Source organism: Lactuca virosa, chromosome 1 (assembly GCF_052849685.1).
Source record: "Lactuca virosa cultivar CGN04683 chromosome 1, Lactuca_virosa_CGN04683_v6, whole genome shotgun sequence".
Classification (NCBI taxonomy): domain Eukaryota; kingdom Viridiplantae; phylum Streptophyta; class Magnoliopsida; order Asterales; family Asteraceae; genus Lactuca; species Lactuca virosa.
In genome coordinates, this window is record NC_136426.1 from 34565492 (window position 1) to 34587758 (window position 22267).

General features: G+C 34.1%; 3 protein-coding genes across 4 annotated transcripts; 1 reads left to right on the forward strand and 2 right to left on the reverse strand.

Moving 5' to 3' along the window:
* Window positions 1–1281: 1281 nt before the first annotated feature.
* LOC145167915 (deSI-like protein At4g17486) lies at window positions 1282–4635 on the forward strand. Its single transcript, XM_079087190.1, has 4 exons — window positions 1282–1526; window positions 3000–3229; window positions 3302–3589; window positions 4223–4635. The coding sequence occupies exons 2-4, from the start codon at window positions 3001–3003 to the stop codon at window positions 4489–4491; spliced, it is 786 nt and encodes a 261-aa protein (XP_078943316.1). The 5' UTR covers window positions 1282–1526; window position 3000; the 3' UTR covers window positions 4492–4635.
* A 74-nt stretch (window positions 4636–4709) lies between these two features.
* LOC145167777 (Phospholipid/glycerol acyltransferase family protein) lies at window positions 4710–8319 on the reverse strand. 2 transcript variants are annotated; one of them, XM_079087122.1, is made up of 9 exons: window positions 7565–8319; window positions 7051–7173; window positions 6911–6948; window positions 6529–6593; window positions 6254–6322; window positions 5914–6047; window positions 5332–5472; window positions 5187–5250; window positions 4710–4867 (listed from the first exon to the last, which is right to left on the reverse strand). In XM_079087122.1, exons 1-9 carry the CDS (start codon window positions 8102–8104, stop codon window positions 4848–4850), a joined length of 1194 nt encoding a protein of 397 aa, XP_078943248.1. In that variant the 5' UTR covers window positions 8105–8319; the 3' UTR covers window positions 4710–4847. The 2 variants fall into 2 exon arrangements, with proteins under 2 accessions (XP_078943248.1, XP_078943181.1); XM_079087055.1 differs by lacking the exon at window positions 4710–4867 and having other exon boundaries at window positions 4983–5250.
* A 10584-nt stretch (window positions 8320–18903) lies between these two features.
* On the reverse strand, window positions 18904–20577 carry LOC145168073 (protein BZR1 homolog 1-like). Its single transcript, XM_079087203.1, has 2 exons — window positions 19961–20577; window positions 18904–19692 (listed from the first exon to the last, which is right to left on the reverse strand). The coding sequence occupies exons 1-2, from the start codon at window positions 20237–20239 to the stop codon at window positions 19054–19056; spliced, it is 918 nt and encodes a 305-aa protein (XP_078943329.1). The 5' UTR covers window positions 20240–20577; the 3' UTR covers window positions 18904–19053.
* Window positions 20578–22267: the final 1690 nt, after the last annotated feature.

Genomic DNA, 22267 nt, shown 5'->3' on the forward strand with positions numbered 1-22267 from the left:
TATTTTCCTCTTCTTATTCTTCATACTTAACTTGTAGCCTTTGAATGGCAGATCTTGAAAATTTGAGATGATACTCATTTGTCACAACATATATTTTTTTTTCAAAACACACTTTAGTTATTTAGGGCTCTCACATGTTTCTCTTTCAATTGGCTTCATGAGATTCCATCAAGTAATTGGATTAAGGATAATAAACCCAATTCCAATTCCTTCTTCATCAGCATCAAGCATGTTTATCTCTCCATCTTTTATAATTATGGGCCAACTGGTTTTTCCTCATGCCTAATAATATGAATACATCAATAATATGAATACATGAAGTAGCCAACTTCTTACATATATTGATAAAATCATCTTTTTGAGTGTAGTCCATACCCCTACAAAGTGTAACATCTAATGACAATTGACTTTCATCCTCACTATTGCCATTATCAATATAATTACACACATTACTTTATTGAAAAAAAAAAACATAACAAACCTGTTGTTATGTAAGAAAACTGTAAAACATAATGGAAAAACCTAGAGTACGTTCAAGTCTGAAACCATTATATTGGACCTTACGATTCAGAATAAAAAAAACACTTGATTATGATGTCGAGAAAACAAAAAATAGAAAACCTAGGTGGATAACTTATTTGGCTTAGATGTTTAGATTTGCTTCAAAACCTTGGTTCGATTGTAGATACTTGATTCAAAAACAACTAGTACAATTTTAAAGAGTTGATCGTTCAATGGGATGAGACCAACTTCCAAAACTCTACTCCTTACCAATTTTGAATAAACCTATTATATTGGATTTGGTATAATTTTTTCAAATAACAGAGTCTAATTCATATCATTAAAAGAATCATCTCATCAGTTTTACATGCTAAACCGACAATAACATGTAAGAATGATCACGATGGAAATTTTGTTCAACAAATTATTGAAATTTATCTTAAAAAAGTAAAAGATATTATAATAGAAAATTGTCCTTATTTTATGAAAAACAATATAATTATTTGATTTTTTTCCATAATCTTTAATTCAAATACAATTTTTTTGGTATATTAATACCAAAATATTAATGATGTTTTTGTTGTTATTAAAAAGCACTTTTAAGTTTTTAAGTTTTAACCATTTTTCCAAACATTAATCAAATTAAAATATGCCCTTTTGTTTTTTCGCCCTTTTGTTTTGTTTTTCTTAGAATTTACTTTAAATATTTAATTACTAATTATACCAATGTACTGCAGTGCATGTTAACAAAATGAAATCAAATAAAGTGTTGTTGTATTTATGGTTATATATTGGTTGATGAGAGAGTGAGAGGGAGGGGGTTAGGGTGTCCTTACTGCCAGTCTCCCTTTTGCTCTCTCTTACACACACTTGTGTGTGTAAATTGGCTCAAAGGCTTCGGTTTTCTGAATTTTCATCCAATTCTCGATTCTTTCACCTCACAAATCTTGACAGAAAATTGGCTCCTTGTGCTGATCAATCCTGTTGTTCTTTGCATTTCCCAATGGCGTTTGTTCTTCTACTCTGTAAGTTTTAGTTTTCTTCCGTCATGTTTTTGAGATTCTTCTCCCAATTACAGATTTTTGCCTTCTTAATTACCTAATTCATGTTACTGCTTGTTTTAGATAAGGTTTATCTGTTACGCGATGATTTCATTTTCGATGTTTCGACTTCTGTTGTTAGTTTCATCCCTCCGAGGCCCTGATCTGTAGATTTTAGCGTATGCTTGATTTATGTTATATCTGTGAGTTCGTCACAAGATCTGATATAATTTGATAATTTTTCGTATATCTAAACCGAATTAATCCAAATGCAGCAAGTTTTACGTCCTCTGTGATGATTTTATTCCAATTGTCGACATTTTAAGCCTAAAAATCAGAATTTGGGAGTACACTTTGTCAAATCGAAACGGTTTTTAGAGATAATGTATGCTATTAGATGCTATTCACTTTCAATTTTATGATTATCCGTTACTATATATGCTGGCGAAAATTTGTGTGTTGTGTAAAACTTGACATGCGTATTCCGTTTCCCTTTTTGACCTTCACAAGCACCTCGTGTGTTCTTTTTTCTTCTTTATTTCTTTGAGTGTTTTTTGGGGCAATTTTCGTAGGGATTTTACTTGTGAGTGGTAGAAGTAGTTGTTGATACTCATTCATACGTTCTCTCTGTGCTTTTTCTGGTTCTCTGAATTTTTTAGGCGAAAGTCTCAAATGAGAATTCTGTGTATGAAATTGTTAGTAGTTGTAATCTCAAAGAAAAAAAAAGGTAAAAATAAAGACTTCGATCCTTGTGCATTTGTGATGGGGAAGATAGAAATAAACAATCTTTCTGAACAGCATTTAGTTATTATCATTGTGGTACCCTTCCATTTGACAGAGCCTTTTCAAATTGCTTTCACTTGGTACAATAGTACATCTGCACTGATTCATTTTTTTTGGCTCATGTAACTATCAAAACAGAATCCATTTATTTTTTATCTTCTTTAGAAACTCAGTCCTTCGGTTAACATAAGGAAATTCAGATATCCACAGTGTTAATTTATGCTCTTGATGCACATGGGTAGTTTTATAACACTCACCAACTATCCATCTTTGAATATAAGGTTAAAAACTTAAAATGTTCATAGACAACAACAAAACTTTTCTTATTAATTGACATGTAACAAGTACATATAACTTTATAATATGTAAGAACATAATTATAAGTTTCGATTCTATTCATGGCCTCCCACTCTCTTTGTGTGTGTATGCATTTGCCACAAAAAAAGTCAAAGTCAACTCAAAGATATTATTATGAATAAACTATGTTTCCAGCTACTAAATGGAACAATAAATTAAGTATAGCTGGCTTGAAAGATATTGTTTTTAGTTAGACTGTCAACCGATCCAAGGTGTTTGGTGGAACCTAGAAAATAAATTCCCTTTTTATTTCTTATACTTTCTAAATTAAATGCAAACGACTAATTATATATATATATATATATTTTTTCCATGTAGGATGTTATTTAGAAGCTGCACCATGAAATTTGTAACAAAGAAAGGACTGAAATCCATCGTGCCACTTCGTTTAAAAGGAAAATCCGCCACCCGTTTTTGTTTTTTCCCAAAAATAAAAGCCGAATATGGGCCCGGAAACACACCTGTTTATCTCAATGTCTATGACCTCACACCCATGAATGGCTATGCTTATTGGGCTGGTTTTGGCATCTTCCACTCTGGTGTAGAAGGTATGCTTTTCTGTATTAAGTCGTTCTTTCTGTATCAAGTCATGTGTACTGATTAAGTCTGTTATGATGTAGTTCATGGTGTGGAATATGCATTTGGAGCTCATGATTATCCGACTAGTGGTGTGTTTGAGGTTGAGCCAAGACAATGCCCGGGGTTTAAATTTAGGAGGTCGATATTAATCGGGACTACATGTTTGAACCCTAGTGAGGTTCGAGAGTTCATGGAGCATCATGCTGCAAACTACAATGGTGACACGTATCATCTAATTGTCAAAAACTGCAACCATTTTTGCAATGATATTTGCTACAAGTTGACTGGAAAGCAAATCCCTAAATGGGTCAATCGACTCGCTAAATTGGGTATTATTTTCTTAAATCTTTACTTGAGATCATCTTGTTTTATCATTGGATTAAGTCGTGTCACCATTAAGTCCATTAAGGGTTGTTTCTTTTTGACTTAATGGATATTAGACTTGATCCGTGACTTAATACATTCAGAATGTCTGAATATGGCAAGTCAAAAAAATTGGCTGGATCCATTCAGCCACAAAGATAATATATAGATAATCAATACTTGAAATTTACAACAATTACACAAACCGTCTAGAAACCATTTAATAAAAATGTATTTTTTTAACATACCAAAAAGTTATATTAAAATTTAATACAATTATGCTTCTCAAAATATAAAAAATTTCAATTTCTTCATTTAATGCGAAAATTTCAATTTCTTGAAGGAGTCTATTTTCAAATTTTACTAAATAATATAACTGTAATGTCTTTTCGTTCGTATTATACTTTAATTTTTTGCTCAATTGATGATGTACCTGGCATTTTAAACATAAATTATTATACTTTTCGTTCGTCTTTACTCATATTCAAATAGTTCATTGAACAGTCGTCTATGTACACAACATTTTATTTGAAGATACATGTTTACACATTGGGTATTAGTTGTTATATAGCTTACCAAATTAAGTGATATGTGTACAGGTTCAGCTTTTAGCTGTGTACTACCAGAAGCCCTAAAAGTGTCTACAGTGCAACACGATCCACGATGCTTACCATACCAGGGTGAGGGTGAGGGTGAGGGTGAGGGTGAGATGCGAAGGCTAAGAAGCAGTAGTTTTAGTTGCCTGGCATCGGTTTCATCAAGGCAGAGACACTTGTCAACATCTTCTTTGCTTTTGCAGTCGCCTTTGAAAGGGTGCTTGCCACCTTGGGAATTGAGACGTTCTAGCAATAACTCGTGTGCACAATGACAAATTAGATTTGGTTTTTTTCTTCTAAACAAAAGGCGGTTTGATCGTTAATTAGTTGTGTATTTGTAATCAAACTACCTATATAAGTTTTAGGAGAACCAATGTGTTTATTGATTGCCCTAGTAGAGAACCAATGTGCTTATATGATGACATTGTCACATCTGTCAGTGAGGGTCCCAATCTAATCTAATACTGTACATATCAAACACACAGGACAATAAATATGAATCTCTACATATAACATAATACTACAATACAACTAATGTTTTACTTAAGAGATACGTATTCCAAAAAATTAGTCCGAAAGTTTCACTAATTTTGTTTTAAATAATAAAAATGTATGTATGAGTCTGAATCTACCGTTGAAAAAACAAACCTGCATGAACACAAAAGAGATGGTTCAGATTAATTGAGGTAAGACTGTGTATATCTAGCTTTCCATTAACACCGTGATTGGATGAGATTTAGCTTCTGTTGTATAATAAGTAATATAGTTAAATGGTCAAACACACTTTATTGATAGTTTTTGATTTTCTTAAGATACATTACACGCGGGTAACATGTAATATTTAGTGATTGTTGTGTTTTTTCAAACTGTACAACTTAAAACAAAAGGAACTAAGTTATGGTGGATTTTTGGAAGGCTGTGTATTGAATCAATCAATCGTCTTTCTCATGCAAAACAGTTAGCCTACCATTGAGAGCCGCATGATATATTCGTTTCTCTGCCAAACCAATATCTGACATTATTAAGTTACCCTGCACAACCAACATAATGAATATAGTAATTATTATAAATTATAAAATGAAAATGAAAGCATATGTGTATATTATATATACCTCACGAGCCATCAATCTGCGAACATTTTCGGCATATAATTTAGGATTGTCCTTCTCTTCTTGTGAGGGGTAATAAACTGGCAACCGTGTTACCGACATCTTATTTACAAATTGACATAACAGCAAAATCACATGCCGCACCTAAAAAATCGACAACAAACTGGAATTCAATTCCATTCCAATCCCGTGTTTGGGATTCATAAACTCCCTTCATCAATAGATTTCAACATTCCATGCATTTACTCATTGTTAAAAATAATCAAATATACCCTTTTAACCCTAGAATTGCACAAGTAAACATCTTTAGCCTATTTACATGCTTTCCCTCTTCCTGCTTACAAGGGTATTTTGGTAATTTAATAGTAAAAGTTATATTGGAAGGATTCCGATGGAATTGAATTCTGTCCGTTTGGCAAACAACCAAGCCATGGAATGGAATCGAGAATTCAATCCCATTGAAATTCACAAACCAAACACACACCCAAGGACTTTTGAATTCCAATTCCTACCAAAACCAAAACATTCTGCGGACCAAAACACCCTTTTAGAAGACAGATCAGCATTTAAATTTTAAACACTCACCCCAGATATGGAATCCCAGGCAGGGCTAAATCTTTCATAAGGATATTTCAAAATAACAGGAAGAACAGGTGCTTTTGCCAAAAATGCACCGGTTTTAAATGGAAGTATATAATCCCCATTTGTAGTTGTTCCTTCTGCATAAACAAAAACAAAAGATAATTAAACTAAATTAGATACAGGTGGGTGGGATCAAAATTTAATAATTTTGCAGCTAACATGTCAATAAAAAAAATCCTACACTTCAGAAATACGGAAGAAATTATACACCTCCATACAAGTATTTTTAGCATTTAAAGAAGAAGGATTTTACTTGATAGAAATTTGTATATAAAATAATAACCTGGAAAAAGCATCATCATGGGTGCAGACTTATTTTCGTGGGCTTCCTGAATTCTCTCGTTCACCACAGCTGCAAGTAAAAAAGTTAAAAAATTGAAACAGAAATTACATTTAAGAAAAAATGTAGAAAAAGAGAACACATTATAAAGATGGTTTTGTTATATATATGGATGTGTTACAATATATAGAGCATCATGAAATATATTTTGATCATTGATACAATCCCAAGAAATATAAAGCACGGTTGTTAAAGAAACATCAAACATTTAAATATACCTGAAACGCCCTTTGTATTTGATGATTTTGACTCCCGCTGGACATATACACAACCAAGACACTTGCTGAAAAAACAAAAAATTGTAATTATAAAGCAATGGATAACAAATGTATAAACTATAAAAGAATAATACAAGAAGATAGAAAAAAAGACTTCAAAAGTGTCTTTCTGATCTATGAACGTAGATTTTGCTGAATTTTATCTTCATTCCCAAAAAAAAAATTATGGATAAATGTTCTTAATAGAAATTAGATACCCAACTCTTTCCTTGCTTATCATTTTTTTTTTAATAAGGAGAATTGCAAACAAAAAATCAGAATTGAAGGGATGTTTTTTTTTTAACAGATAACAAATGAAAATATGGATGTGATTCAAACCAACCTTATAAGGCCAACCAGAGGAAGCTTGCCCACTGATCTCTTCAGCAATGATAAGAAACAAACCAAACAATTCAGTTTATATTACCACAAACTTAAATGGAAATAACTTTTTGGATCTAAAAAATCAAAAAGTAGACAAACCTTGGCAACAAAACTTGGAAATGAGGAAGACATATGGTACAAAATATCCAAATGTGAAACATGGTTTGATATGATTACTCCAGGTCGTTCATCTTCTTCCTCAGATTGCTCATTCAAATCCACCTGACCATTGAAAGGAATCAAGGTAACCAAATGCCAATTTGAAGTACAAAAACAACTGTGTTTATAAAAGTAATAATCATATTCATATCATGTTTAAACTATAATTGTTATATACTGTCACACAATTAAGAATCTTGACATATAAAGTGCCCTTGCTAATGATATTCCTAATTCAGGAATGAAAGATAGAAATCATGAACTCGAGGAGCCACTTTTGACAGGGACTTCTATGACACAATTTGCATATCCCTAAATTACCTTAAGAAGCGATTAACAAAGATAGTAAACTGGAAGCACATGTTTTACTGCATGCTATATATATATATATATATATATATATATATATATATATATATATATATATATATATATACACCAGAAATTAAGCTACCTCATTGTTGATACTTCCATTGATTTTTGGATTCCTGCAAGTCTCCTGAATCCAATAAAATCCGAATGCGAAAAGCATAATCCTAGAAAGAACCCTTCCAGACCAATAGAGAACAGTTCTCCTCCACCCACCCATGTGAGCGTAATCCTCCTGTTCGTCTTCCCGATTTGGTGCCATAAACAGAGTACAAACCCTACAGATCAAGTAATACAGCACAACCACCGTCGTCGCCAACACCACCCGCAGAGGGAGGAGCGTGACGAGCGCAATTCCTAACAAAACCTTTTCCGGCCAGGGTAGCTCTCCACACCCCATGGTGCCATACACATCGTGTCGGACATACGCGGCGTATTTCTTCTCGAGCTCTTCGATGCTGGGGCGGGGTGTGGAGGAGTCAGATTTGTCGTCATCGGTGGTGGTGGTGGTGGCGGTGGTGGGGCTGAGGAGGGGGAGATCGTCATTATCGGAAGCGTCTTCGAGATTGGGTTGAGAAGTGGGAGATTGGGGTTTTGAAGATAAGTCTTTGAGCTGTGAATCCATTTAAGATGTGAAGGCTGATCTTGCTGGATTTGATGTTGATTGTTTGTATTTCATAGAAATGTGGAAGAGTGACAGTAGACGTGAAGATCGATGGTGGTGCCGGATGTAGGTGGTGGAGCTGGTTAGATATAACCCAAATACGAGAAGAGAAGTCCCCACCGCGATCAGAAGAACTGAAGAAAGAGACTCCCAATCTCAATCTCAATCTCAATTATTAGCTTATAAATCTATTTAAAACTAAAAACAGAATACCATTCTAGAGCTTTTTATTATTTTTATTTATGGAAAAAGCGAAAATTAGTATTTTTTTTTTTTATGTAGATCAAGTCATAAAATGGATCGACATCATTTCGTTTAACTAATGTTTACTTATTTGTAAAAAATAAATAAATAAATAAACATAATAATCATGATAAAACTTAATAAAGCTTTTAGATAAAGTTGTAACAAAGATATATACTTTTTAGTCATTATCAAAAAATAAAAAAGTTATATCGATAAAAATCATGAAATTCTAAAACGAACTAAATCATGCAATTTAAATAATAAAATGGATGATATGTAATTTTTTTATTGCATTATATGGTGGAAAGGAATTAAATAATGGGTATCAGCAATACAATAAAATTTTAAAATTATCTAATTAAATTATTAGATAAATTGAAGACTTTTTTGTTTCAGTATATATCGGATATTACCCAATAGTTGATTATATTCTTAAGTTTTGATAAAATTGAAGAAAAACTAATAATCCTATAACTTCGTCCTTAAGAACGATTTGATAACTATAAGAAAAATTCTATCAATTTTATAAAACTTTTTCTTCCTTTATCACTAAAATCATATGGAAATTCTGGATGAACATAAAAACATTTTCGACCACTTTCTTTCGTTTCCCATGTTTTCATTCCTTGAAAAGTAATTAGAGTACCCTTTTCTTTTCTTTTTTCTTCAAAATATTTGAGAATAAAATTTTCGTTCTAAGAATTCGAAGGATGATAGTAACAATGGTTTTAGAATAAGATAATTGGGGTTAGTTATTTATGGCATTTGAATTTAGTTATTTGACTTACTATGGTTTGACATGGGTAAGGTAATCATGAATGAATCTTACATTGGTTGTGTAAGGCTGATGTGGAGGGGGTACTTCACGCATAAACATCATCCCAAAGTCTCGTAATGGTGGTATTGAGTGAGTCTGGTTACACCATCCCAAAGTCTCGTAAACTAGGAGGTTGCTTACGTTATAAAAGTTATATCCAGATTTTATCTATCGACTCTCCGCTATCAGTCTTAGCATAGCTTTATATGATTCATATAAGTACCTGGAATACATGACATTTAAACAAAGTACGTAAGACAATCATTGTCTTGTGAGCTATATTTGTTTAGACACATAATTATTAGCAAAATCATTTGATAAAATTATAATTTGGCATGTATTTATAAACACAATGCATACCATGTTATGCAAGTCCTCACTTAATGCAAATCTTTTTGGGCCTTCCCGAGCCTCGGCTACTTGTTGAATCTAATGTACATAAGGGCCGCCCCAGATTAGGCCGGTCAAATAAAGTGACAATGATATACACCCCTAATTGGGTTGGTCAAATAAAGTGACAAAGAGTGCTGACATTTACTGGAGAACAATCATCTTATCAATGCCCTACAATTGGTCCCCATGCAGACCCTTAGGTCTAGCCAACACTTTCTCATTAATATGCAGTTCGTTCATATGATGTGTGACCACCATTGTTCTTTTACTGACTCAATCACACACAAATGATTGATGTTATGCTCAAGCACTTTCAATAATAACATTGCATAGTAATATATTCAAACATATTGTGATTGTAAAATACAATTCTTTAATACTCTTTCAATAATTCATGTAACAAATCGTAGCTAGATAACCATTACTAATGAAAGAGTTCATTTGTTCGATAACATTTGTCTTTCAAAACCTTTAGCTTACCCGTTAGAAAAAGAGTTCATTTACTTGCTAGCTAGGATTTATTACATTTTCAACAAAAAGATTTTCAAATCACTTTCAAGCTTCTCACTAAAAACTTTACTAATATGCCATGTACTTAGAGAAATTTCACATGTACTCACATGGCTCGTTAGTGAAGACTAATTTCCATTCTGACCTCTAGCCTCGTGCTATCTCTTAGCTCAATCACTTGTCCAAACCTATTTAGACAAACACTAAGTTCCTCAGAACTTGCCTCAATTCATTTAGGAGCTTATTCATTATAGCTATTATAGTGAACTTTGTTATATCGCTAACACAATTGGATAACCATTTGTTACCAACACACTAAGCTCCTTAAGACTGTTACTAAACGGCTTAATGTCGTAAGCCGATAGTCCAATATTGCAAACCGGACAATCCTGTAAACTTGGGTTTAAAACCCTCATTATCCAAAGCGAGAGTTCCACCATGGATACCCTCTATCAATCTCAATTCATAACAATATCGTGTTACGAATTTCAAATATTATATCGGGTTTCAACCCTTTACGACCTGACTTACGTAACTATAGTTACGTATTAACAAATCAAGAGGATACCTTAGCTTAACGACATTCGTACCCTTGCTAAACGACCTCACGACCTTTGTCTCTAAGCTGTAATCGTTGCCCACCAACTTTTATCTTAACTCTTGTATACTTACGTTAAAACGTACCTCCAAAGGCTACAAGATGTTGCTTAAGTGCTCGGAGCACTCATCAGAAAAACATATAGTGAATAACGCTTGAAAGCTATTTATAGGCTGAGAATTTTAGGGATGTGTCGCGCCCTAAGCCACGTATTGTTTCCGAAGATGCCGCATGTCCTTCTCTGATCGATACATGTTTTGTTGATTCGCCTTGGATTCCCTGCGTCTTTAAAGAGACGCTTTGCGCCCCTTTGACTTCCTGTTAATTTCTCAGATTAGAAATGTACGTTCTATCTCAACTTCGGATCTCCATAACTTCCTTATACCAACTTAGGTTATAACAGCTAAAATACACATACACACGCATCTAAATCATACTCTTAAACTACACTTATGTCCACTACGAGAATTGAACTCTCAACTCCTTAGGGGAATAATCTTAGCGGGCTCATATATAGTCCACATTTTTTATGTATTGTGACATGTGTATGTAACCGACCCATAGTTATTTGCATTTTGTAGATATAGTGTGTGGCAAATATGGTTGCCGAATTGTGTTGGATTCACAATCTTCTCTGTGAGCTTCACTGTCTGCCTTCTAAGGCAACCATTGTTTACCATGACAACATTAGTGTTGTATATATGTCGCCTAACCCGATGCAACACCAATGCACTAAACACATAGTTATCAAAATACAGTTTATCTAGGATCAGGTGGTAATCAGTTTTAACTGCGTTCTTCATGTTCCTTCTTCTTCGTAGTACATATATATTTTCATCAAGGTCTTACACTTTGTTTTATGATTTTAGAACCAAATTGAACATTTGTTACCTTCCCGATCAAACTGTGGGTGTATGTTATCGGACTCATGTATAGCCACATTCGCTTGTATTTTATGTAGACGGTCCTTAATCATGTGTATTGTGTATATATTCTCCATGTAATGATTTGTTCCAGTAATAAGAATGATACACATTTACAAGGAACATTTTTGTACTGTTACGTCAACGACGCTTAGGTAAAAAATAATATATGAATGTGCTTGTATTGCTTTGACTTATAACAATCACATTGATGATATTGCATGTTTGACAATTTATAATTAAAGATGTGTTTTTATTGCTTTGACGTTTTAATTATTATTTTAATTTTTTAATATTTAGTTTTTGGTGTTCGGATTAGTACCTTTGATTGTGAGTATGTAAGCGGCAGATAAATCATAAAATGATAATCGCTTCTTGATAATAACTAGGATCAACAGCAACAAAATTGATCATCAAGCATAATACAAAATTACTATCGTACCCTATCTTAACTCTAAGTTAAATAAAGACTTCTTTACGAAACTGATTTCAATCATTCATAGAAATAGTTGTTGGAATTATATATCGAGACTTTTAAATCTATCTCTTCTACCGAATAAAATCTAATTATACCAATTGTCCTTATTCTATCATGTTGGTTTGCCACATGACACGTTTCTAAGCTATATCTATAATCGTCCCGCACATCTACATGAATCCATATTTTTTGTAACAAATCAATTGCTTTTCAAATTTTGAAAAAAAATAAATTCTATCCTAATTTATTTCTGATATCTTTGTTATCTATCAATTCAAAAATGCAATTGAGTATGTCATGTTTTTAATTCATGATTACCTACAATTGAGAATCCAATTGATTTTTTTACAGTTATTATTATTTTTGTTTATATAAAAATATTAATTATATCTACCGTGATTTTCTTGGGTTATAACATGGTATCTATATAAACAATATTCTAAAGTTATTAATATGATTGGTGAAAAATAAAATTTTATAATTAACTTTAGTTTAAATTCTACAGCAATATAATAATGTTTGTCGCATCTTTTAATAATTTAAATAATCATAAATACTCAAACACTTAAATTGTTGACTCTTATGTTGAGTACTAATTCTAATAATGTTGTCACTACTACCACCATCCGTGGTGTCAATGGAGACAATGAGTCAATGATACGCAGATGAGGGAATTTCAATGTTAATGTAGTTTAGGTGGGGGAGAGATGACATGATGTTTCATTGTTGTCTCTACTGATATATGTAAAATGGATTTTTAATCAATGTGAGTTTTGAAGAGTTTGGAGTTTCTTCCCATACTTCATTACTTCTATAAAGGACTAAAATGATATTTTTCTCAAATTTCTCATTTATTTTCCTTCCTCATTCACGTTGGCCAACTACAAACAACTCTATGATCACGCAATTACAACCATTCTTGCCCCTCACAATCACACAATCATCACCTTTATGTGTTATCCACAAAAACAACATATCAACCTACCTTATTTCCTCAATATTGCATCATCATTATTTATGCTTTTATCATCCATCAATGGCATCACATCATCATTTACCTCCTTGTAGTAATCCCAACTATTTTTTTAGGACTACATATATTTCATATATAACAACTAGCAAGATGTTTGAAAAACAAAAGTTACAAGAAGTAAATAGCAATAATTGGGTTTTGAAGCCAACAAAAACAATTAATTTTCAGTTTAGAACTCCTATTGGAGAACCAAAAGAAAACTTGAGAAACTATGAAATTCATACATCAGATAATTCTATCATGTAATCCCTGAAGATCTCTAGCCTATCACTAGCATGCATTTCTATCATAATCATCAATAACAAATAACAGTGTGGGTAACTTGGTGTATACTTTCTTGCTCCAGCTCGTACACATCTCGTCCTTCATTGGTTACTTCTGAAAACAATTTTCGAAAATCATTTTGAAAACTTTTGTAGATCCTTAGTTTGAGTCTGGATTCGCACGAATGCTCATCCAATTCTCTCAAACCAGGACTCTAATACCAAATTGTAACATCCCAAAATCACAATAAAAGTTTTCATTTTCAAATCAAAAGAAACCATTGTTTTCAAACAAACCCCATAACAAAACCAAATATAAAGTACAAATATCCCAAGATCAGTGTACCATAAATCTCCAATAACATGTCATCGAAGGATGTGTACGATCATGCATTCGCCTTGCCACGATCATCTGAAGTACTTGAAACAATAAACTGACTTTGTAAGCCAAAGCTTAGTGAGTTCGCCCAAAGTACCACACACAACATATATAACATATATAATCATGCATGCTAGGTCCAATCAGTCATCAGACTAGAATACCTCCAGTTTCACAGCCATCGGGCTGGATTACCCCCGACCCAATCAGTCATCGGACTGGAATGTCACTATACAATGGGTCTAATCAGTCATCGGACTGGTATACCCTCGGGTCCACTGTCATCGGGCTAGATTACCCCCGGTCTATTGGTTCACGCACATAGCAGTAATGCCTCAACCCCAAGCCATACTATGTTGACATATGCAATAGATAAACATATAAACAATCAATAAGAAACAGGCAGATCTACAAATCACTACCGCATATCACATACAGCATAACAACATCCTATATAACAGGATACATATCTAACATATCACTACATCATAACAACATCCTATATACCGGGATATATACATAACCTAATGGGCCGGCATTGGTACCTTCGACCCAGAAGTACAAGAAACTGCTCCGAATATTAGCTCTACCGGTCACCTTATGGAGATGTAGGAGGGTGCAAAACTTCAAGATCCAAGGTTGCTCCAAGCTTCCAAGATATTCTCTTTTCCTTCTCCTTCCTCTATGAACACCAAAACACACACTAATGGATCAAGGATGCTCAAAAATGGATTAGGGTTAGCTAGGTCGAATATGGAGGTGGAGGTTGAAGAATGAAGAGGTTTCAAAGAGTTAAGGATATTTAAATAGGGTCCAAACCCTAAAAATTAGGGTTTGACCCCTGACCACGTACGCCCAGCTTATGCATGCATCCTCCATTTTTCATTAAAATGCCAATTGGGACCAAATTTGCAAACAGTTCTCATACCAAGGGTCAAAATGTAAAATACATGGAAATCGAGATGTTACACGATCGGTAGGGCGTAGAGGCTCGAATCGTCGATCGGTGGGGGGATATGGTCAAATCGTCGATCGTCGCTGAAAGAGAGAAGAAATGGGGTTGGAGGCTCGGAAAATTGGAATGGTAGGGCATGGGCACTTTTGGAAACCTTAATCCGTTTCTCATTCAGTCGATATCTCTCATCTTTTCCACTCAGATTTAGCTTACCGAGTAAGACACCGAAAATCAGTGTAACAAACAAGTTTAACTGACCGAGTCAGCCAAAAACGTCTGACCCGACTCGGTCAGAAGTATATCAAACGGGACCTTAGTGTATTTTGTATTATCATTATTTTTTATGATAATTAAAGTTTTAGATACCTTTGGCATAACTTATATATATATATATATATATATATATATATATATATATATATATATATATATATATATACAGAGAGAGAGAGAGAGAGAGAGCTAGGTTCAGGTATTCAAAGTAATTATTGTGTTATTGTATGCATAAATGTGGGCCAATCAAAATTTAAAATAAAAACAAATAATTAAATAAATAAATAAGGATAAATACGTAATTTGATAATTAGTTTCCACAAATAATATCTTATAATTATGGTAACCATTGACTTAGCTACCTACCTAGGTTTTCTCCGTCGGCTTTTTAAAACCACCGAAAGTGAACAAGATCGACATCACCATGGTCGCGATTCTTAATAATCGAAGAAGAAAGCTACACTACCCGCTATCGTTTTCTGGTGGGATTATGCTAATCAGGCTCTCGATGATCATGTGTAGCCTGCCTCTGTTACCTGCTGCGACGCTATTGCTGCTACCAGTGTCTTCTTCGTCTGAACCAGATGAATCAGACAAGCCATTGAATCCATCATGTCAACACACGGTGATGATCTCGTAATGTTGCTAAGAACAAGATCGACATCCCCTTTGTTTTACAACCTCTCTATGCAGAGGTCAAGAACTGAAGCCGGAAATCGAGAGAGCAATCAAAGAATCTAGGGCTTCTATAGTTGTATTGTCTGAGAAGTATTCGAATTCCAGATGGTGCCTTGATGAGCTGTTGTTGATCCTTGAACAAAGACGGATCTTTAATCAATTTGTTTTACCGGTGTTTTACCATGTCGATCCCTCAGATGTCAGGAACCAAAGACAAAGTTTCACGATAAATGTAGAAGAAGGAGCAGAAGGGTCAAAATGGACAGAGTATAATGTCAATCGATGGAAGGCAACCGTTGCAGAGGTTGCTAATCTGACCGGCATGGTTGTTTCCGGGTATGCATTCTCTATTCATGCTTATAGTTTAATCTTTTGGATTAATTCAACCGAGAGTATTAAATATGATAAAGGAACCGTAATTTGTTTCTAGCAGATAATCAAATTCGGGTATGATTCTTCAAAAGATATAAGTTGTGGAATTTTCTTTTGCTCATATTCCTTTAAATTTATGCAAAGGGCAAAACCAGATGATTAGAGGCTTTCCTCTGTGTGTATTCCATGGTGTTTTACGAAGTATTCTATGGGCTTTCCATAGTAGTCTAAGGGTTGGTTTACTTTTTGCACATACTTCATTTAGGTTTCTCCGTGCCTCTGGACACATTTGGCATGATAGTTGAACTTTCTGTATAGTGAAGATTGCAACTTTACTTGATCGGACAGAAATAGTTATTCTGTCTGTTCAGATATTTATGTATGGACCTTATGCCATTCTTGCCAACCAATGGAATGAGCTGAACAATCTATCCGTTTTGGGATGTTGTCCAACCTGATTCATTAAATTTGGGTGTATCTTGTTGCCCTTCACATTATTAAACACTTAATTCAATTAGATTGCATATACACTTACTATGTACACCTCTGTTCATCATACTTAGTGAGTTGATTAATGGTTGCTGGAAGAATATTACAATTTCCAGAGCATTTGAATTCCAAGCACTATGACTGAAGTATTTAAAATTTTAAGAAGGTTAAATGCCATGCTCTGAATGTGCTTATTTTCTTTTTCCATTGTTGCAAATCTGAAACAGACTTTATCGCATAAATTGTTGGTACTTCTGTGTTCTTATTTCTGTGTTCTTACTTTTAAATTGGGATTTTACTTCTACAGGTGGTTGAGAGCCGAAATCAACTAATTTCTGAACTTGGAGAGTTAGATGATGCTGATGAAAATGAACGAGTTTCTATCTTGGAATGTCTAACAGTATCATTCTCATTAAATTGTTTTTTACTTTGGATATTTTTCCAACAGAATGCATACCGTAACTGAATCTTGAATTCCAATTCTATCAGAATGGAATCACGAATTCCAATTCTATTGGAATGGAATATGAATATTTTTCTCACTGATTTATGCATTGGATTTGTTTCCACAGAAGCAGCTGATGCTTGAAGAATGGACCATGAAATTGAAAGTGATTATTAGCAACATTATTCTTTTAGAATGTATTAGTGTCTTTGTTAGATTTTGATGTTTTTTTTTCCCGATTTGAAAGTTTTTTTAGGTTTATTCTTTAACAATAAATGTAATTCTTAGCAATTGTTACCCGTATTCTATAAGAATTAATGTAATTTTTGTTTTTATTCTTCAATTGATGGTTCAAGAATTTGTTATTCTCCAAGAAGTTTTTAAAGTTATGATCAAGAAATAGGTTCAAAAATATTTTTATTATTTTATGGTTCAAGAAAATTTTTATTTTTGATAAATATATTCTGTCAGAATATCTGAGAATTATCATCACTACAATCAGATTTTTAAAATTAATAGAATCTATTATCTCTTAAAATATGTAATTTTCCCTTTTTAAATTTATGTTAATTGACTAAAATACCCTTAAAATGAAATTAGATGGTATTTTCTAATTATCTTTAATTTAATAATATGTATTATTCACTTTTTTAAAATAAGTAAAATTGATTAGCCCACATTTATGCATACAATAACATAATAATTACTTTGAATAGAATAACCTAAGTCTATATATATATATATATATATATATATATATATATATATATATATATATATATATATAGAGAGAGAGAGAGAGAGAGAGAGAAATTTTTTTTTTGATAACCTATATTTAAGCAAGAACTTGAGAATTTTGTCCACCGAGTCAAAAGAATTGGGACGAAACTTAAATTTGAATTATTTTTCGTACCAAGTGTAAAAAAAATGTCGTATCATGTCGTGTATAAAATTCGACACGAAATTGATAGGATTTACATCTGCTTGTCGTGTTTTGTCATGTTATGTATAATTAAGTATTAATTAAATAAATTAATTGTTATTTTATGTTATCTTAGTCGTGTCGTGTCGTGTTTATCATTTTTTAATTGGTTCGTTTTCGTGTTAGTTAAAAAAACACGACATCGTGTCATGTTCATGTTACATAAAACTTTATCATGCCGTGTTATACAAAAACACGACACGATCCCCCCGATTTACCACCCTATACATCTTTATTTTTGTATATGTATATTTATTTTTTGCTATTTTTTCAAGTTTTTGGAGTTGTGATGTCCTAGACGAGGTGTCTAGACGCTTGTAGTGGTGTTTTTGGATAAAAAGAATTGTTCGGAAAATTAGTTTGCACCCAAAAAATTGGTTTTGAAAAGGGAAAATGATTTAGTAGGGTAATTATGTTTCAAAATTGTTCAAAGAACATCATTCAGGTTTGGTATGTTCAAAAACATCATCTAAATAAAATCTTTATACAAAAAATACCAGCGAACTACACACTTTGTTCAAATATCACCTTATGGTAACCGACATTTGTAGATGATAAGATATTACCGAAAAAAAAATTGAAGGAAGAAAACAAAGGAAAATGACTGGATGGTATTTTTTGAACGATTTTGAGTCATTTTTTCATGTTTTTTTTCCATTAATATCGGTTACCATAAGGTGATATTTGAACAAAATATGTAGTTTGTTGATTTTTTTTATACAAAAACCTTATTTAGATAATGTTTTTTAATTATACAAAACTTGAATGATATCTTTTTAACCATTTTAAAAAATAGTTACCTTCAAGGTCATTTGGCATTTTCAAAACAGATGACTTTATAACTAAAATTAGCTAATCTTCTAGGAAAAACTCTAGAGCTTCTCGAAGTAACACAATCAATATCACTGCTGGTGTAAGTACCTCACTGAATCATAAACATGGGTTTCTATTTACTAATATGATGAAACTAATACAAAAAACCAAGATTGAATCATAATATTTCCACTCATTTAAATGGACTTGGAAAAGAATCGATAATATACCAACTTCTAAATCCTGAAGAAATGAACATTCCACTATATTTGAGCATTCCCACTTCCAAGGGTGAGCTCAAGATCATCAAAACCAACTTCATGAAACCTCTCGCCTTTCCATGCCTTCACCCCTTTACCCTTTTCAGCGATCGCATCATTCATAGCAGCTACTTGAGCCATTGATTTCACAAGATTGGATGTTGGAGAGTTTGGGTTCACCATCATCGGAATACAATCCTGGAACCTCAACCTCTGAAACGAACCGCTGGTGGACCAATCGGGCTCCTCACACTCCGGTATGGTGGCGGGCCTGAACCGCCGGTGGCTGGTTGGACTTGTGGGTACTGAAGAAGCGAAACATGGTAGATCAAAAGCTTCCCAATTGAGATTGTTTTTCTTCTGAACTTTTGGGGATGAGAGTGGTGGGGTCACCGGAGCGCTGTTTGAGATCCGGAGAGGTGGGAGTGATGACGGAATTGAGTTGCTTAGAAAAGCAAAAGGTTTATTTAACGGCGGATCTGTAGAATCGAGATCTGATGGGCTGGGGAAGGATGAAGATGAGAGGCTGCATTGGTATGAAGGGAACGACGATGACGGTGGACTTGGTTTCCGAGAAGAACACGGAGTCGTGTTCGTTGATGAGCCACCGTGTTCGAAGGCGGAGGGTGGCGGCTTGCATCCCTGTAATTTTGGATAAAAATCTGTATCATAAATTTGTAATAAAGAACTCTACCTTGCTGTTCCATAAAGATTTTGAACAACAAATGGGCAAATCCACAGTCGGAGAAAGAAATCCCGAATTTGAATTACACCCACTTATACGCTCAAATTAAAACCAGGGAAGTTAAATTAGTGATACTGGAAATTCGATTATAGAGAAGGAATACCAGTTCATAAACATCTGGATCTAATTAATCGTCATAAATGCATATGAATCATTCGATTATACCTTACGAAAAGTGGTGCCATCAGGAAGAACAACCCAACCAGCTTCTTTACAAAGAGCTTTTAAGACCTCGTTGTTATCACAATGTTTAGGCAAACTATAATTTCCTTGTGCCCTCAACCCATTGTATATGTTTGCCGCAATTGCCCTCCGCCGTCTCTCTCTCCTCCGGTTATTCTCTTTCTCTCTCCATGACGGCTTCCTCCTCCCTCCTCCACCCCCACCGCCGCCGCTGCTACCTTCCTCCGTAACCGCAGATGACGATCCTCCTTCCCACATCATTTTGCTTTAAACAAAAACCACCTCTCAGATTCTCTTATGTGGGATTTTGTGTTTCAACTGATGAGAATGGCGTTGTGAAATGTGTGAAATTTCACACACTCACGATGAATTCGCCAGTCCCCCACCTTCTGCGTGTGTGTCTTTTTGACGTAAAAGTGATCAAAGTCTGAAAGTGGGCAATAATCATGTGTCAAGGAACACGAGGAACTTGATGGTATGGGGCAATGAGATTCTCAGCGGTCGTTTGATGGATCTATTGAATGGTTAAGATTGAAGTTAAAAAGCGGAAATTCATTGGACTATCATGTGGGTGCACACATATGAACAAATTAAGAGCAATGATTTTCTGATAACATGGACGGAGATCTAACTTTGCAACTTATTTTTTTATTTTAAGGTTATAAGGCTTGAGGGAGTGGTGCATTCGGTGGAATATATATGCATTAAGTCGAGCATTATATAATATTTCTTATTCAATAGAACGTTTTGATCTGTTGTGATGTCAAAGTGGCAAAACTGTAGGCATTAGATGTGATTCTTGTAAATCAACTTTTACGTAATAGACATTATGAATGAAGACGAGAACAATAGATCTATGATGTGAGATTTCTTGCGGACCATGCCAAAGTAGAAAACTGTAGGAATCATGTATTCGACATAATCAACCAATAATCATTTTGTACAGAACCCAATCCAGTGAAACTCAACGAGTGATGTATGTTGTTTATATAATACTGAAAAATCATTGCATATCGTCCCCAGTTTTCTAATAACTCATTGTATAATTTTGAGCGGATTTGACACCAATAATTTTGACTATAGTCGTAGGAGACAACTATTTCCCGAAAAATCATTGCATATCGTCCCCAGTTTTCTAATATGGATGAAATTCATTTGGAATTTCACTCACAAGTGAATTTGAATAAAATGTTGAAGGTTGTTGAAACGAAAATGTATTGTGCCTCTCTAGTTCCTGGTTTAAATCAAACTGATTAGACCCATTATAATCTGACATAGACGTAGCAAAACTATGTCTACGAGGATATTGAGTTTGTGGATCTTGAGTAGGCGGAACCGGAGGTCTTGTTTGTGAGCTCAACCGCGGACATCCATTTGGTGCTTTGTTTTTGTGAGAAGTAGGTTCCCGAAGCAAAATTGTTGATGATGAAAATATATCTTTTAACTTCTGCATCCAATTGAACTTACTAGATCTTCATTGTTTTTCCAATTGTGTGTTAGATGTTTGGCCTTCATGTAACACCCTGTTTCGGATCGTTATGTGATTCATGGCTCGTGGACCGTAACCGGATGAAACGAGAGCATTGATTGGCTGCATAAGCTATCTCTCTATCTCTCTCCTCTTAACGGTGTAATAACACCATGAACATACTACTAGGCATGCATGGGTACTGTCAACCCTTCGGTATCTCTCAACCGGTATCCGGGGACTATTTCACCCCTACTACTACTAACACATATATCATAGCATCCTAACACATAAAGCATATCAGATAGTGGCAAACCAGACAATTATCACAAAGACAATCATCTCAAACATAATCAACTACTGGTTGGGCCGACATTGGTGCCTTAGACTCACCTCTACTGGAAGGTAACTCACCTCTCTCGGTTGAAATGAGCTGCAAATGGTCAACTTCGAGTTTTCCATCTCAACTTAGGGTTTCATTTTCCAGCTCCTACTCGTCGAGTTTTCCATCTCAACTCGTCGAGTAGAGAATTCCCTACACGTCAAGTTGAGGTCATCAACTCGACGAGTTTCAAGTCAAAAATGTCATTTTTATGCAAAATTCAAATACCTGGGAGTCGAGGCGTTACAGAACTGGTATGGTGACCGGTTCCCGTTTCAATTGGTTTAACGGTTTGATCGTCAATTCAACCAAGTATCTAACTTTTTCTTGTTTTTCTTCAATTTCCTACACACATAAACACACGATTTCAAACATTAGAATACACAGAAAAACAAGTCCAAACATTAAAAATACACATAAAAACAAGTTCTAGATCACA

Bases quoted from the DNA above. Each gene is read 5' to 3' on its own strand.
- LOC145167915 (XM_079087190.1), top strand. From the start codon at position 3,001: ATGTTATTTAGAAGCTGCACCATGAAATTTGTAACAAAGAAAGGACTG. The intron at 3,230-3,301 runs GTATGCTTTTCT...GTTATGATGTAG, and splicing joins CTTCCACTCTGGTGTAGAAG to TTCATGGTGTGGAATATGCA. The intron at 3,590-4,222 runs GTATTATTTTCT...ATATGTGTACAG, and splicing joins CAATCGACTCGCTAAATTGG to GTTCAGCTTTTAGCTGTGTA.
- LOC145167777 (XM_079087055.1), bottom strand. From the start codon at position 8,104: ATGGATTCACAGCTCAAAGACTTATCTTCAAAACCCCAATCTCCCACT. The intron at 7,174-7,564 runs GTAGCTTAATTT...TTCAATGGTCAG, and splicing joins ATGGAAGTATCAACAATGAG to GTGGATTTGAATGAGCAATC. The intron at 6,323-6,528 runs GTATATTTAAAT...TTTTACTTGCAG, and splicing joins AAATACAAAGGGCGTTTCAG to CTGTGGTGAACGAGAGAATT.
- LOC145168073 (XM_079087203.1), bottom strand. From the start codon at position 20,239: ATGATGTGGGAAGGAGGATCGTCATCTGCGGTTACGGAGGAAGGTAGC. The intron at 19,693-19,960 runs GTATAATCGAAT...CCAAAATTACAG, and splicing joins ATGGCACCACTTTTCGTAAG to GGATGCAAGCCGCCACCCTC.